At 45.1% G+C, this 16444-nt stretch overlaps 1 protein-coding gene across 1 annotated transcript in view; it reads left to right on the plus strand.

Annotated features, from left to right (window-relative positions):
• Positions 1-16444, plus strand: part of LOC109885033 (tumor necrosis factor receptor superfamily member 11B) — a 29021-nt gene that overhangs the window by 4250 nt on the left and 8327 nt on the right. Inside the window, exons 2-3 of the mRNA XM_031820517.1 lie at positions 8716-9085; positions 14071-14286. Coding sequence (XP_031676377.1) covers positions 8716-9085; positions 14071-14286 — 586 coding nt within the window. The remainder of the gene's footprint in view (positions 1-8715; positions 9086-14070; positions 14287-16444) is intronic.

The following is a 16444-nucleotide window of genomic DNA, read 5'->3' on the forward strand; positions in this document are numbered from 1 at the left end:
TTTCGGGATTCACCCTGGTTCTCAGGTGAGTTAGGTGGTATGTGTAAACATCCTCCAAAATGACTCGGGAGTTGGTGGAAATGTCCATTGAAAGAATCCTTAAAAACAAACAGAATATATACATATACAGTGCCTTGCGAAAGTATTCGGCCCCCTTGAACTTTGCGACCTTTTGCCACATTTCAGGCTTCAAACATAAAGATATAAAACTGTATTTTTTGTGAAGAATCAACAACAAGTGGGACACAATCATGAAGTGGAACGACATTTATTGGATATTTCAAACTTTTGTAACATATCAAAAACGGAAAAATTGGGCGTGCAAAATTATTCAGCCCCTTTACTTTCAGTGCAGCAAACTCTCTCCAGAAGTTCAGTGAGGATCTCTGAATGATCCAATGTTGACCTAAATGGCTAATGATGATAAATACAATCCACCTGTGTGTAATCAAGTCTCCGTATAAATGCACCTGCACTGTGATAGTCTCAGAGGTCCGTTAAAAGCGCAGAGAGCATCATGAAGAACAAGGAACACACCAGGCAGGTCCGAGATACTGTTGTGAAGAAGTTTAAAGCCGGATTTGGATACAAAAAGATTTCCCAAGCTTTGAACATCACAAGGAGCACTGTGCAAGCGATAATATTGAAATGGAAGGAGTATCAGACCACTGCAAATCTACCAAGACCTGGCCGTCCTTCTAAACTTTCAGCTCATACAAGGAGAAGACTGATCAGAGATGCAGCCAAGAGGCCCATGATCACTCTGGATGAACTGCAGAGATCTACAGCTGAGGTAGGAGACTCTGTCCATAGGACAACAATCAGTCGTATATTGCACAAATCTGGCCTTTATGGAAGAGTGGCAAGAACAAAGCCATTTCTTAAAGATATCCATAAAAAGTGTCGTTTAAAGTTTGCCACAAGCCACCTGGGAGACACACCAAACATGTGGAAGAAGGTGCTCTGGTCAGATTAAACCAAAATTGAACTTTTTGGCAACAATGCAAAACGTTATGTTTGGCGTAAAAGCAACACAGCTCATCACCCTGAACACACCATCCCCACTGTCAAACATGGTGGTGGCAGCATCATGGTTTGGGCCTGCTTTTCTTCAGCAGGGACAGGGAAGATGGTTAAAATTGATGGGAAGATGGATGGAGCCAAATACAGGACCATTCTGGAAGAACCTGATGGAGTCTGCAAAAGACCTGAGACTGGGACGGAGATTTGTCTTCCAACAAGACAATGATCCAAAACATAAAGCAAAATCTACAATGGAATGGTTCAAAAATAAACATATCCAGGTGTTAGAATGGCCAAGTCAAAGTCCAGACCTGAATCCAATCGAGAATCTATGGAAAGAACTGAAAACTGCTGTTCACAAATGCTCTCCATCCAACCTCACTGAGCTCGAGCTGTTTTGCAAGGAGGAATGGGAAAAAATTTCAGTCTCTCGATGTGCAAAACTGATAGAGACATACCCCAAGCGACTTACAGCTGTAATCGCAGCAAAAGGTGGCGCTACAAAGTATTAACTTAAGGGGCCTGAATAATTTTGCACGCCCAATTTTTCCGTTTTTGATTTGTTAAAAAAGTTTGAAATATCCAATAAATGTCGTTCCACTTCATGATTGTGTCCCACTTGTTGTTGATTCTTCACAAAAAAATACAGTTTTATATCTTTATGTTTGAAGCCTGAAATGTGGCAAAAGGTCGCAAAGTTCAAGGGGGCCGAATACTTTCGCAAGGCACTGTATACATTTAGTCCCAGGCTGTGTTCCACTGTCTCTGATTTATGCAGCGTTACAACTAACAGATGATCATTTATGAGTGGGAGACCGTAGCAAGAGTTTGGCGCGGTCAAGTGGGTATTTGTTAATGATTAACTAAAGATAATATAAACATTTCTGATGAAGAAAGACTCAGTTTCAATCCTTTCTAATTCATCAGAAATGTTTATATTATCTTTAGTTAATCATTAACAAATACCCACTTGACCGTGCCAAACTCTTGCTACGACCTCCCACTCATAAATGATCATCTGTTCGTTGTAACGCTGCATAAATCAGACACAGTGGAACACAGCCTGGGACTAAATGATATGGAGATCAATGACATACTCTGCCATGGTTACACATACTGTATGAATCTCTGCTATCTCTGCTCCTGTTTTCCTTTAATACTCGGCTACCGGCCTGTACTGTTACAGGTTTCTAAAAGTTAGTTGGTGGACTTTATTGACCCAAATATTGATTTGTGACTTTTATTTCTTATTCTTATTTTTGTTAGGTATTTTTTTGAAAAACTGCATTGTTGGTTAAGGGCTTGTCAGTCAGCATTTAAATGTAAGGTCTACTACATCTGTTGTATTCAGCATTTCCCTGTAAGGTCTACTACACCTGTTGTATTCAGCATTACACTGTAAGGTCTACTACATCTGTTGTATTCAGCATTTCCCTGTAAGGTCTACTACATCTGTTGTATTCAGCATTTCCCTGTAAGGTCTACTACACCTGTTGTATTCAGCATTTCACTGTAAGGTCTACTACATCTGTTGTATTCAGCATTTCCCTGTAAGGTCTACTACACCTGTTTTATTCAGCATTTCCCTGTAAGGTCTACTACACCTGTTGTATTCAGCATTTCACTGTAAGGTCTACCTACACCTGTTGTATTCAGCATTTCACTGTAAGGTCTACTACACCTGTTGTATTCAGCATTTCACTGTAAGGTCTACTACACCTGTTGTATTCAGCATTTCCCTGTAAGGTCTACTACATCTGTTGTATTCAGCATTTCCCTGTAAGGTCTACTACATCTGTTGTATTCAGCATTTCCCTGTAAGGTCTACTACACCTGTTGTATTCAGCATTTCCCTGTAAGGTCTACTACTCCTGTTGTATTCAGCATTTCCCTGTAAGGTCTACTACACCTGTGGTATTCAGCATTTCACTGTAAGGTCTACCTACACCTGTGGTATTCAGCATTTCACTGTAAGGTCTACCTACACCTGTTGTATTCAGCATTTCACTGTAAGGTCTACCTACACCTGTGGTATTCAGCATTTCACTGTAAGGTCTACTACACCTGTTGTATTCAGCATTTCACTGTAAGGTCTACTACACCTGTTGTATTCAGCATTTCACTGTAAGGTCTACTACACCTGTTGTATTCAGCATTTCCCTGTAAGGTTTACTACACCTGTTGTATTCGGGCGCATGTGACAAATATCATTTGATTTGATTGTAAGAGTTGAACGTGCCAGATTAGTCATTCGCCAAGGTTTATTAAATTGTAATGTCTCACGGTATGTGTATGTTATATCATCTGTATACTAACATTTGATTTGTTATGGGTATTATGGGTACCGACCCATCTCATCTGCTCGTAGCTGCTGGGGTCGTTGATCATCTGTATACTAACATTTGATTTGTTATGGGTATTATGGGGACCGACCCATATCATCTGGTCATAGCTGCTGGGGTCGTTGATGGTTTTAGGATTTCATCAAGAGAGCTGTTTGATGCCAGGCCTGGTGCTCCTTGTGTGTCCCAAATAGCACCCTAATCCCTGTTTAGTGTACTCTTTTGACCAGGACCCATAGGACTTTGCTCTAAAGTACTGCACTATGTGTAGGGAATAGGGTGCCATAGGGCTCTGGTCTAATGTGGTCTAATGTAGTGCACTATGTAGGGAATAGGGTGCCATTTTGGGATGTAGCCTCTGAGGCCTTTTAATGGGGGGGGATTTTACAGCAGTCATTTTAGTTAAAGGCAGAGGGCTGGGTCAGTCTGTGTGTGTGTTTGATGTCTCTGAAGAGCTGAAATCCCCAGGCAGACCACCTGAACAGCAGTACTGACTCCATCCATCCATCCCTCAGCTCTCCAGCCTTATGCTCCTCCATTGTATAATAGACCTAATGATGTATACCATATAGCCGACTCTGTTATCCAAAGAGACTTACCGCTGTGTGTACAATACATTTGGTCCTCCATAGTCTTGTTGCTTGACGTTTAAAAAAAAAACGAACTTAGAAAGTCTGGAGGCGAGTCTACTTTCTACTGATGTGTGCGTTCGTTTACTACTTCCCACAAATCTAAAAGCATTGTATTGGTGCAGGGATGGGCTCGTGGGAATTTCCATCATATTTCTTATACCAGTCGTCTCCTTTCAAATGAGTTAAAGGGGCAGTGCAGTGATTTTACAGGTTCATTCATGTTATTTCAGCACTTTCAGGTCGAAATAACACTCTCAAATTGTGAAAATGATGATAATGTCCTTTTAGTATAAGAGCTTCTTTTTTTTCAAAGAAAACGCCTGTTCAGGTGGGATGGAGTTTTTGGCCACAGCATGACATCACAATACGATTAGATTATTCTGACCAATGAGCAGTTCTATTTGAAGGGGTTAACGGGGTAGGCTCTACAGCAGGGTTCTCCAACCTTTTCTAGCATGAGAGCTACTTTTAAAAAAAACACATGTCACAAGCTACTCATTTTTTTCAAACTTTCAAATAGGTACATCCTTCTCTTCTTCTCCTCTCCCCTGCAACTCTTCCCCTAGTCCTTAGTGTACAACAGAAAGTAGTGTACTATGATGTCAACTCTTCCCAGGGTCCTTAGTGTACAACAGAAAGTAGTGTACTATGATGTCAACTCTTCCCACGGTCCTTAGTGTACAACAGAAAGTAGTGCAATATGTTTTCTGACAACATGCCTGGTAAAATACGGGTTAATAAACAACTCCAATAGATGTTCTGAGTCCATGTTAATGATGACATCACATCAGAAGACCATTGTCTGGGGTTTTTGTGTAATTCCTCTTTAATTGGGCGTCTGTCCCTTTAATATGTAGCGCGTGAGGAATGTGCGGTCTAACAAGCCGGTCTGGTGATGGGTTTATACTGCTGCTACTCATTCTATGGCAAAGTTAGCCAATAACAAATTATACATACAAATTATATCTACTCATTAAATACTTCTGCCAGGTAAGCCTACTTTGCAGTTAACATTTATATGAGAGTGTTTTTGGGGAAAAGTATTTCTGTCAACCAACAAGATGGTTATCACATCAACGTGATACACACGGAGTGATAGACAGACGCGCGCACCACACCGACAGACAGGGGCAATATTGCTGGAAATTAATTGGCAGATATTGTGTTAGGTTTGGCTTTTTAAGCCAATAGTGGCTAACCAGGGGTGGGATAATGTCAATGTTGTGTTGATTTAGCTACTCATAGGTAGGCTGTGAGCTACTGGTAGCTCCTGATGTTGGAGACCCCTGCTCGAGTCTAGACCATCCTATCCGCCAATCAGGGCCGTGTATTGTAAACATTTAAAAATGTGTATCGACACGCCCACACGATCGGACTGAGCATTTCAATGGCAAAAGGTAGCTCAGGGAAATAAATGATAAAAAATATATTTTGAGTTATTTTCATGAAATAAACACACACAGTGATGGTATTAAAAATACAATTAAAAAGACTGCATCGGGGCTTTAAGGGAAGTGAACAAGTGCACACTTTAGGAGGAAGGAGAGATAGTTGGGACATTACCTAGGTCTGTGTCTTAAATGGCACCCTATTCCCTCTATAGTGCACTACTGTTGACCAGAGCCCTATGGGGGCCCTATTCCCTATATAGTGCACTACTGTTGACCAGAGCCCTATGGGGACCCTATTCCCTATATAGTGCACTACTGTTGACCAGAGCCCTATGGGGGCCCTATTCCCTATGTAGTGCACTACTGTTGACCAGAGCCCTATGGGGACCCTATTCCCTCTATAGTACACTACTGTTAACCAGAGCCCTATGGGGACCCTATTCCCTATATAGTGCACTACTGTTGACCAGAGCCCTATGGGGACCCTATTCCCTATGTAGTGCACTACTGTTGACCAGAGCCCTATGGGGACCCTATTCCCTCTATAGTACACTACTGTTGACCAGAGCCCTATGGGGACCCTATTCCCTATATAGTGCACTACTGTTGACCAGAGCCCTATGGGGACCCTATTCCCTATATAGTGCACTACACAGGGAATATGGGGGCCATTTGGGACGTAGCCTAGGTCCTCCAATGCGTTCCTCTCAGTCAGCTGCTGGGTGTGTTCCTCCTCAGTGCTTAATGCAGGGAAATGATACACATGGAAATGACTGTCTGTCATCCCTCCGGGGGTAGATGGTGGTTTAGGTTGAATATGGAAAGCCATTTAGGCGACAGCACTTTAGTCAGAGGAAGTCTTTTAAATCCCGCTCCATAGCCTGAGTTAGTCAGAGGAAGTCTTTTAAATCACGCTCCATAGCCTGAGTTAGTTAGAGGAAGTCTTTTAAATCCTGCTCCATAGCCTGAGTTAGTCAGAGGAAGTCTTTTAAATCCTGCTCCATAGCCTGAGTTAGTTAGAGGAAGTCTTTTAAATCCTGCTCCATAGCCTGAGTTAGTCAGAGGAAGTCTTTTAAATCCCGCTCCATAGCCTCAGTTAGTCAGAGGAAGTCTTTTAAATCCTGCTCCATAGCCTGAGTTAGTTAGAGGAAGTAGTATTTAGTCTTTTAAATCACGCTCCTGCCCTGATTTCAATTCTCGTGTCATTCAGCGGTTTGGACACTGACGAGCAGAATAACATCTCCTTGACTGACTACTGTGTAATACACTAGTAAACTCTTAATGCGTCCCAAATTGCACCCTATTCCCTATATAGTCCTATGGGTTCTGGTCAAAAGTAGTGCACTACATAGGAAGCCATATTTTTATTTAACTAGGCAAGTCAGTTAAGAACAAATTCTTATTTACAATGACAGCCAACTCCGACCAAACCCTAACGACGCTGGGCCAATTGTGCGCCGCCCTATGGGACTCCTAATCACGGCCGGTTGTGATACAGCCTGGAATCGAACCAGGGTCTGTAGTGACGCCTCTAAGCACTGAGATGCAGCGCCTTAAGACCGCCGAGCCACTAAGCCTCTGTCTGATTGAGGGGATGTACACACTCCAGCTGTGTTCCCTCTCAGCTGGCGAACGGCCACAGGAGTCATCCAATGTGACTTCCCTTCAGATGATCAGAACATTGTAATTATGGGCGACAGAGCAGCGTGTAATTTTGGTCTAGAGCTCTGTAGCAGAATGTCATTGAATGGTGACTTCCAACTGAATGGTGAAAGGTCAAAAGTTCAACAATGTCTTTATTCCAGAACTTCCATATACAGAATGCACAGGGGCATTTCCCGGGAGTAAAACAAGTAACTTCCATGGGTTCAACAGTTTACAGTAAGGTATTTAGCTGACAGTTTACAATAAGGATTTAGATAACAGTTTACAGTAAGGATTTAGATAACAGTTTACAGTAAGGATTTAGCTGGATTTGGTCTGGAGACTGACGGGAAGGGAAGGAAGGGAAGGGAGGAGGGCCTTGGGAAATCAGTCTACTCCCTAGGTTTTCAGTCTCCATGCTCCATGTTTATTTGGCATGCAGCCAGCACAGGTCACCCCAGGCCTATATAGGTCACCCCAGGCCAGGACAGTATAGGTCACCCCAGGCCAGGATAGTAAAGGTCACTCCAGGCCAGTATAAGTCTCCCCAGGCCAATATAACCTATAGGTTGCCCCAGGCCGGGCCAATATAGGTCGCCCCAGGCCGGGCCAATATAGGTCCCCCCAGGCCGGGCCATTATAGGTCACCCCAGGCCAGGACAGAAAAGTCACCCCAGGCCAGTAAAGGTCACCCCAGGCCAGTATAGGTCCCCCCAGGCCGGGCCAGTAAAGGTCACCCCAGGCCAGTATAGGCCCCCCCAGGCCGGGCCAGTATAGGCCACCCCAGGCCGGGCCAGTATAGGCCACCCCAGGCCGGGCCAATATAGATCACCCCAGGCCGGGCCAATATAGGTCACCCCAGGCCGGGCCAATATAGGTCACCCCAGGACAGTATAGGTCACCCCAGGCCGGGCCAGTATAGGTCACCCCAGGCCGGGCCAGTATAGGTCACCCCAGGCCGGGCCAGTATAGGTCACCCCAGGCCGGGCCAGTATAGGTCACCCCAGGCCGGGCCAGTATAGGTCCCCCCAGGCCGGGCCAGTTTAGGTCACCCCAGGCCAGTATAGGTCACCCCAGGCCAGTATAGGTCACCCCAGGCCAAGGCCTATACAGTTCTGCAGGAGATTCTGAGGGACATTGCTGACTGGATACAGTGTTTTTCATGACAGTGGCGTAGGGGAGGTAGGGGAAGTCCCCGGAGGGAGAATTGACATCTGGGCCACAGCGGTGAAGGCTGCTGCCTTGCTTACTGCTGCTTTACACTGTCAATCACAGACACGCTTCTATTTAGTCCTGCCTGGTTTCTGACTTCATATAACACTTAGTCACTCAGTCAATCACCCCAGGCTTGGGTTACACCCGGTCAATCACAAAAAGCCTGAACGCTTAGTTTCTCTGGCATCAGATAGGCTGTAAACATTCGCTCTGTCTAATCTGGTGGTTCTCCTCTCTGTTCTCTCTCCCTTTCTGTCTCTCTTTTTCACCTCTCTCTCTCCCTCTTCTCTCTTTCTCTGTTCTCAACTCTTCTTCCTCCTCTCTCTGTTCTCAACTCTTCTCCCTCCTCTCTCTGTTCTCTGACTCTGTCTTTATCTTTCTATATCTCTCTCTCCCTCTTCTCTCTCTGTTCTCTCTTTCATTTCCCCACTATCTCTCTTCCCCCCCCCCCTCTCTATTTCTCCACAGCTCTTCGCCATTTCCTTCTCCTGGGCGTTCCACGAGGTCCCACCCCCTAAGTACCAGCACTACGACCCCTTGACCTCTGAACTCCTCCTGTGTGACCAGTGTCCGCCCGGTACGGCCGTCCTGACCCACTGTACCGCCGAAACCCCCACCGCCTGCTCGCCGTGCCCCGACCGGTCCTTCTCAGAACACTGGCACTGGGGCGACAGCTGCCAATACTGCACGACCGTCTGCAAGGAGAGGCAGCTGGTCAGTCAGGAGTGTAACAGAACCCACGACCAGCTGTGTGAGTGTATCCCAGGCTACCACCTGGTGGTGGAGTTCTGCATCAAACACACGTCCTGTCCACCTGGCTTCGGCGTGACTGCTCTAGGTAGGTCATCTATGTTGTTATTACAATCAACCAATGACTGAATGAATTGATTGACTGAAATGTTGTTGTTTTTTGTTTTATGTTGCAAATGAAGCGGTGGTGCTGAAGGATCTTGTTCATTCTTTAACTGCTGTTTTAACTGCTTTTGATTGGTACTTCCAGTTATATACTCATACATAATGGTTTGCAAATGTTATTCCTGGTCAGCCCATGTCCTCAGAGGGGGGGAAGTGTTTACTCAGCCTGTGGTAGGTCTAATCAGTCTACAATATAATAGTACTGTACTCTCCATTACCCAGAATCCACTGCTGTATGGTCCTGACCTGTTCTGTTCTCTATGAGAGCCCACTGATAGTACTGAGTGTGTTGGCGGAGGACCAGACAGAGGCAGAGCTGTGAGTGGCAGGCCTTTTCATCAGACATAATAACTCTGCTGCCTGGCTGTCATCATCACCAGGATCTCTCCTCTCCTGTCAGCTCACTCAGATAGGTTATGTCTCACATGTCCCTATATAGTGCACTACTTTTGACCAGAGCCCTATGTGCCCTCGTCTAAAATAGTGCACTATATAGGGAATAGGGTGCCATTTGGGACACAGACAAAGCTTAGCAGGATCAAGATCTTTGACTTTGTCATTTGTCCGTTGTTCTCGTTGGCCTCCTTCCCCTCCTTTTAATTATAACGTTCCTCAGCCTTCAGTCTTGGTTTGGGATTCAGATGTATTCCAGGCCAGATGATGAGAGGGGAGAGGAGAGAGGAGATGAGAAGAGGAGGGGAGAGGCTGGGAGAGAGAGGAGAGGGGAAGGAAAGAAGAGAGTCGGAGGAAAGAAGAGGAGAGGGGAGGAGAGAGGGGAGGAGAGAGGAGAAGAGAGGATGGGAGAAGAGGAGAGGAGAGGGGAAAGGAGAGGATGGGAGAAGGGGAGGAGAGAGGATAAGAGAGGAGGGGAGAAGAGAGGAGAAGAGTGGAGAGGAGTGGAGGGTTTTGTTTCTGGACAGAGTTTGAGTTTCAATAGTCTGTTGAACGTCTCAGTTAGAGATGATGAATAGAGACATGTCAGATTCTATTGGAGACAGTTAGACAGGATCAGCTCCATATTTCCTCTCTGTCTCTGTATCAGACTGTTAGACTGGGGCTAGAAGGTGTTTCCTACCTGAGTCTGTATCAGACAGACTGGGGCTGGAAGGTGTTTCCTACCTGAGTCTGTATCAGACAGACTGGGGCTGGAAGGTGTTTCCTACCTGAGTCTGTATCAGACAGACTGGGTCTGGAAGGTGTTTCCTACCTGAGTCTGTATCAGACAGACTGGGGCTGGAAGATGTTTCCTACCTGAGTCTGTGTTAGACAGTTAGACTGGGACTGGAAGGTGTTTCCTACCTGAGTCTGTGTTAGACTGGGGCTGGAAGGTGTTTCCTAACTGAGTCTGTGTTAGACTGGGGCTGGAAGGTGTTTCCTACCTGAGTCTGTATCAGACAGACTGGGGCTGGAAGGTGTTTCCTACCTGAGTCTGTGTTAGACTGTTAGACTGGGACTGGAAGGTGTTTCCTACCTGAGTCTGTATCAGACTGTTAGACTGGGACTGGAAGGTGGTTCCTACCTGAGTCTGTGTTAGACTGTTAGACTGGGACTGGAAGGTGTTTCCTACCTGAGTCTGTATCAGACTGTTAGACTGGGGCTGGAAGATGTTTCCTACCTACCTAATTTGTTTCAAATTGTGGATTAACATTGATTTAATTGTACATTTTTAGTCAATGAACCTCACAAAATACTCTGTAATGTCAAAGTGGAAGAACAATTCAAATATAGATTTTTTTTTGGATTAATGTAAAATAAAACACTAATATATCTTGATTAATGAAGTATTCAACCCGCTGAGTCAATACATGTCAGAATAACCTTTGACAGCGATTACAGCTTTTTACAGTCTTTTCTGAACAAGTCTCCTGTCTGACCTTTATTTCCTTTGTTTTGTCATTATTTAGGATGGTCAGGGCGTGAGTTGGGGTGGGCAGTCTATGTTTGTTTTTCTATGATTTTGGGGATTTCTATGTTTCGGGCCTAGTATGGTTCTCAATCAGAGGCAGGTGTCATTAGTTGTCTCTGGTTGAGAATCATACTTAGGTAGCCTGGGTTTCACTGTTTGTTTGTTGGGTGATTGTCTATGTTAGTTGCTTGTGTTCAGCACAGTTCTCATTGTAGCGTCACGGTCGTTATTCGTTTATTGTTTTGTATAGTTTGTATTCAGTGTTCAGTGCTTTCTTTTATTTTAAAAATCATCATGAACACATACCACTCTGCATTTTGGTCCACTTCATACGACGATCGTGACATCTCCAAGAGCTTTGCACACCTGGATTGTATATTTGTCCTTGTCCTGCTGAACAGTGAATTTGTCTCCTAGTGTCTGATGGAAAGCAGACTGAACCACGTTTTGCTTAGCTCTATTCGGTTTATTTTCCCCCCCCAAAAAAACTCCCTAGTCCTTGTCGATGACAAGCATACCCATAACATAATGCAGCCACCATCTTCCTTGAAAATATGAAGATTGAATAACGCTTTGTATTCAGGACAAAAAGTTAATTGCTTTGCCACATTCTTTTCAGTATTTTTCTGTGCCTAATTGCAAACAGGATGCATGTTTGGAATATTTTTTATTCTGGAAATGTTTCTTTATTTTCACTCAGTCCTTTATGTTATTATTTCTGGAGTAACTACAGTGTTGTTGATCCATCCTCAGTTATCTCCTATCTCAGCCATTAAACTCTGTAACTGTTTTAAAATCACCATTGGTGAAATCCCTGAGCAGTTTCCTTCCTCTCTGGCAACTGAGTTGGAAAGGGTTCCTGTATCTTTGTAGTGACTGGGTGTATTGATACACCATCCAAAGCGTAATGAATAACTGCACCATGCTCAAAGGGATATTTTTACCCATCTACCAATAGGTTCCCTTCTTTTTACGAAAACATTGGAAAACCTCCCATGTCTTTGTAGTTGAATCTGTGCTTGAAATTCACTGCTTGACTGAGAGACCTTGCAGATAATTGAATGTATGGGGTACAGAGATGGGGTAGTCATAATTTTTAAAATTCTGAACACTACCAAAGCATTTCTGATGCATTGAAGGTCCCCAAGAGCAAGGTGGCCTCCATCATTCTTAAATGTAAAAAGTTTGGAACCACCAAGGTTCTTCCAAGAGCTGGCCACCCGGCCAAACTGAGCAATCAGGGGAGAAGGGCCTTGATCAGGGAGCTGACTAAGAACCCAATGGTCAATCTGACAGAGCTCCAGAGTTCCTCTGTGGAGATGGGTGAACCTTTCAGAAGGACAACCATCTCTGCAGCGCTCCACCAATCAGGCCTTTATGGTAGAGTGGCCAGACGGAAGCCACTCCTCAGTAAAAGGCACATGGCAGCCCGCTTGGAGTTAGCCAAAAGGCACCTAAAGACTCTCAGACCATGTGAAACAAGATTCTCTGGTCTGATGAAACCAAGATTGAACTCTTTGGCCTGAATGCCAAGCGTTCACCATCCCTACGGTGAAGCATGGTGGTGGCAGTATCATGCTGTGTGGATTTATTTCAGCGGCAGGGACTGGGAGACTAGTCAGGATTGAGGTAAAGATGAACAGAGCAAAGTACAGAGAGATCCTTGATGAAAACCTGCTCCAGAGCGCTCAGGACCACAGACTGGAGTGAAGGTTCACCTTCCAACAGGACAATGTCCTTGAGGGTCCCAGCCAAAACCCGGGCATCTCTGAAGAGACAATGAAAATAGCTGTGCAGTGTCATTCCCCATTCAACCTGACAGATCTTGAGAAGATCTGCAGAGAAGACTGGGAGAAACTCCCCAAATACAGGTGTGCCAAGATTGCAGCGTCATACCCAAGAAGTCTCCAGGCCGTAATCACTGCCAAAGGTGCTTCAACAAAGTACTGAGTAAAGGGTCTGAGTACTTATGTAAATGTCATATTTCAGTTTTTATGTAGTTTTTATACATTTGCAAACATTTCTAAAAAACAGTTTTTTGCTTTGTCATTATGGGGTATTGTGTGTAGATTGAGAAAATAATAAGTCTGTAACCTAAGAAAATGTAGAAGAAGTTAAGTGGTCTGAATACTTTCCAAATGGCCTGTATGGCTTATCAACCTGAGGATCTATGACCACTGTATGGCTTGTCAACCTGAGGATCTATGACCACTGTATGGTTTGTCAACCTGAGGATCTATGACCACTGCATGGCTTGTCAACTTGAGGATCAATGACCACTGTATGGCTTGTCAACCTGAGGATCCATGACCACTGTATGGCTTGTCAACCTGAGGATCTATGACCACTGTATGGCTTGTCAACCTGAGGATCTATGACCACTGTATGGCTTGTCAACCTGAGGATCTATGACCACTGTATGGCTTGTCAACCTGAGGATCTATGACCTAGTGAAGATGCTATGCTGGTCACTTGTAGTAATAACTAGTCATTTCATATAGACCTATTAGTTAATGTACTTACACAAATATGCCTTGTCACACGCTTTGTCAACCTGTCATCTGTTTTCACACAAATATGCCTTGTCACACGCTTTGTCATCATGTCATCTGTTTTCACGCAAATATGCCTTGTCATCTCTGTCAAATATCATCATACTGGATGAATGAAGGACCTTATACAGTCTCCGATTCTCACTTCTTCTCTGATCTAAAACAGGATGTGGTAGATAGCGTTATAGCACCGTTAGTAGTTTACTCCTCTCTAAACAATGCCACAGAAACTCCACACTTCCACTGCTGCTTTGTGATGAGAACGACGTACCACAACTTGTAACTTGACATATTGGAAATGTATAACCTGAAGAGGCTTGATGTGAAAAGAGCAATTTCTCTCAGATTGTGATAAAAACATGATCCCCACCTGTAAAAAAAATAAAAGAAAGAAATGATCTCGGTCAGGTGTCATAAATTGGAAGTTTGTTTTGTGTTCTTCTCTCCTAGGTACACCAGAGATAGACACAGCGTGTGAGGCGTGTCCGCAGGGCCTGTTCTCCAGCCGGATGTCTGCCAGCGAGCCATGTGTGCCTCACAGGAACTGCTCTGAGCTGGGCTTGAAGACCCTCCGACCAGGGACCCCCACCCAGAACACACTGTGTGAGAACAAGGCTGAAGGATCTGTCCTGGAGTGCTCCCAACACCACACACAGTGTCACACTGGTGAGAATATACAGGATAATGGTGATATATGCCAGACTCTCTTATCCAAAGCAATTTAAAGTCATACATTGGCCCCAACGGGAATTGAACCCACTACCTTTGGCGTTGCGAACCCCACGCTCTACCTCCTGAACCATACATGACCACAGCACATACACCACGTAATGTCTATTAAAAAAGCTCTGCACGACGACCCGCTCAGCTTCACACTGACTAAATGACCACAGTGTCTGACTCCTGTACTTTTACTAAGTATGTGAGTCTGAATGGGACAGATGTGCAACATAGGTTAATGAGTAACTTCAGCTGAAACTGTTTTCCATCCCCCCAAAAATACCTAGGCTTGATCTCAGCAGGTAAACACTGGTTGAAACCCAGTTAATCACAGCTGCTTACAGCGTTTCACTTGAACAGCAGGTCAACATCATCCCACTAACTCCAGTAACTCCAGACATCATCCCACCAACTCCAGTAACTCCAGACGTCATCCACCTAACTCCAGACGTCATCCCACTAACTCCAGACAGCATCCCACTAACTCCAGTAACTCCAGACATCATCCCACTAACTCCAGTAACTCCAGACGTCATCCCACTAACTCCAGACGTCATCCCACTAACTCCAGACGTCATCCCACTAACTCCAGACGTCATCCCACTAACTCCAGACGTCATCCCACTAACTCCAGACGTCATCCCACTAACTCCAGACGTCATCCCACTAACTCCAGACGTCATCCCACTAACTCCAGACGTCATCCCACTAACTCCAGACGTCATCCCACTAACTCCAGACGTCATCCCACTAACTCCAGACGTCATCCCACTAACTCCAGTAACTCCAGACATCATCCCACTAACTCCAGTAACTCCAGACGTCATCCCACTAACTTCCGTAACTCCAGATGTCATCCCACTAACTCCAGACGTCATCCCACTAACTCTAGTAACTCCAGACATCATCCCACTAACTCTAGTAACTCCAGACATCATCCCACTAACTCTAGTAACTCCAGACATCATCCCACTAACTCCAGTAACTCCAGACATCATCCCACTAACTCCAGACATCATCCCACTAACTCCAGACATCATCCCACTAACTCCACTAACTCCAGACGTCATCCCACTAACTCCAGTCCAGACGTCATCCCACTAACTCCAGTAACTCCAGACGTCATCCCACTAACTCCAGACAGCATCCCACTAACTCCAGTAACTCCAGACGTCATCCCACTAACTCCAGACGTCATCCCACTAACTCCAGACGTCATCCCACTAACTCCAGTAACTCCAGACATCATCCCACTAACTCCAGTAACTCCAGACGTCATCCCACTAACTTCCGTAACTCCAGATGTCATCCCACTAACTCCAGACGTCATCCCACTAACTCCAGTAACTCCAGACGTCATCCCACTAACTCCAGTAACTCCAGACGTCATCCCACTAACTCCAGACAGCATCCCACTAACTCCAGTAACTCCAGACGTCATCCCACTAACTCCAGACGTCATCCCACTAACTCCAGACGTCATCCCACTAACTCCAGACGTCATCCCACTAACTCCAGACGTCATCCCACTAACTCCAGACGTCATCCCACTAACTCCAGACGTCATCCCACTAACTCCAGACGTCATCCCACTAACTCCAGACGTCATCCCACTAACTCCAGACGTCATCCCACTAACTCCAGATGTCATCCCACTAACTCCAGATGTCATCCCACTAACTCCAGATGTCATCCCACTAACTCCAGATGTCATCCCACTAACTCCAGATGTCATCCCACTAACTCCAGATGTCATCCCACTAACTCCAGATGTCATCCCACTAACTCCAGATGTCATCCCACTAACTCCAGATGTCATCCCACTAACTCCAGATGTCATCCCACTAACTCCAGACGTCATCCCACTAACTCCAGACGTCATCCCACTAACTCTAGTAACTCCAGACGTCATCCCACTAACTCCAGTAAATCCAGACGTCATCCCACTAACTCCAGTAACTCCAGACGTCATCCCACTAACTCCAGTAACTCCAGACGTCATCCCACTAACTCCAGTAACTCCAGACGTCATCCCACTAACTCCAGTAACTCCAGACGTCATCCCACTAACTCCAGTAACTCCAGACGTCATCCCACTAACTCC

Source organism: Oncorhynchus kisutch, unplaced genomic scaffold, assembly GCF_002021735.2.
Source record: "Oncorhynchus kisutch isolate 150728-3 unplaced genomic scaffold, Okis_V2 scaffold3444, whole genome shotgun sequence".
Lineage (NCBI taxonomy): Eukaryota > Metazoa > Chordata > Actinopteri > Salmoniformes > Salmonidae > Oncorhynchus > Oncorhynchus kisutch.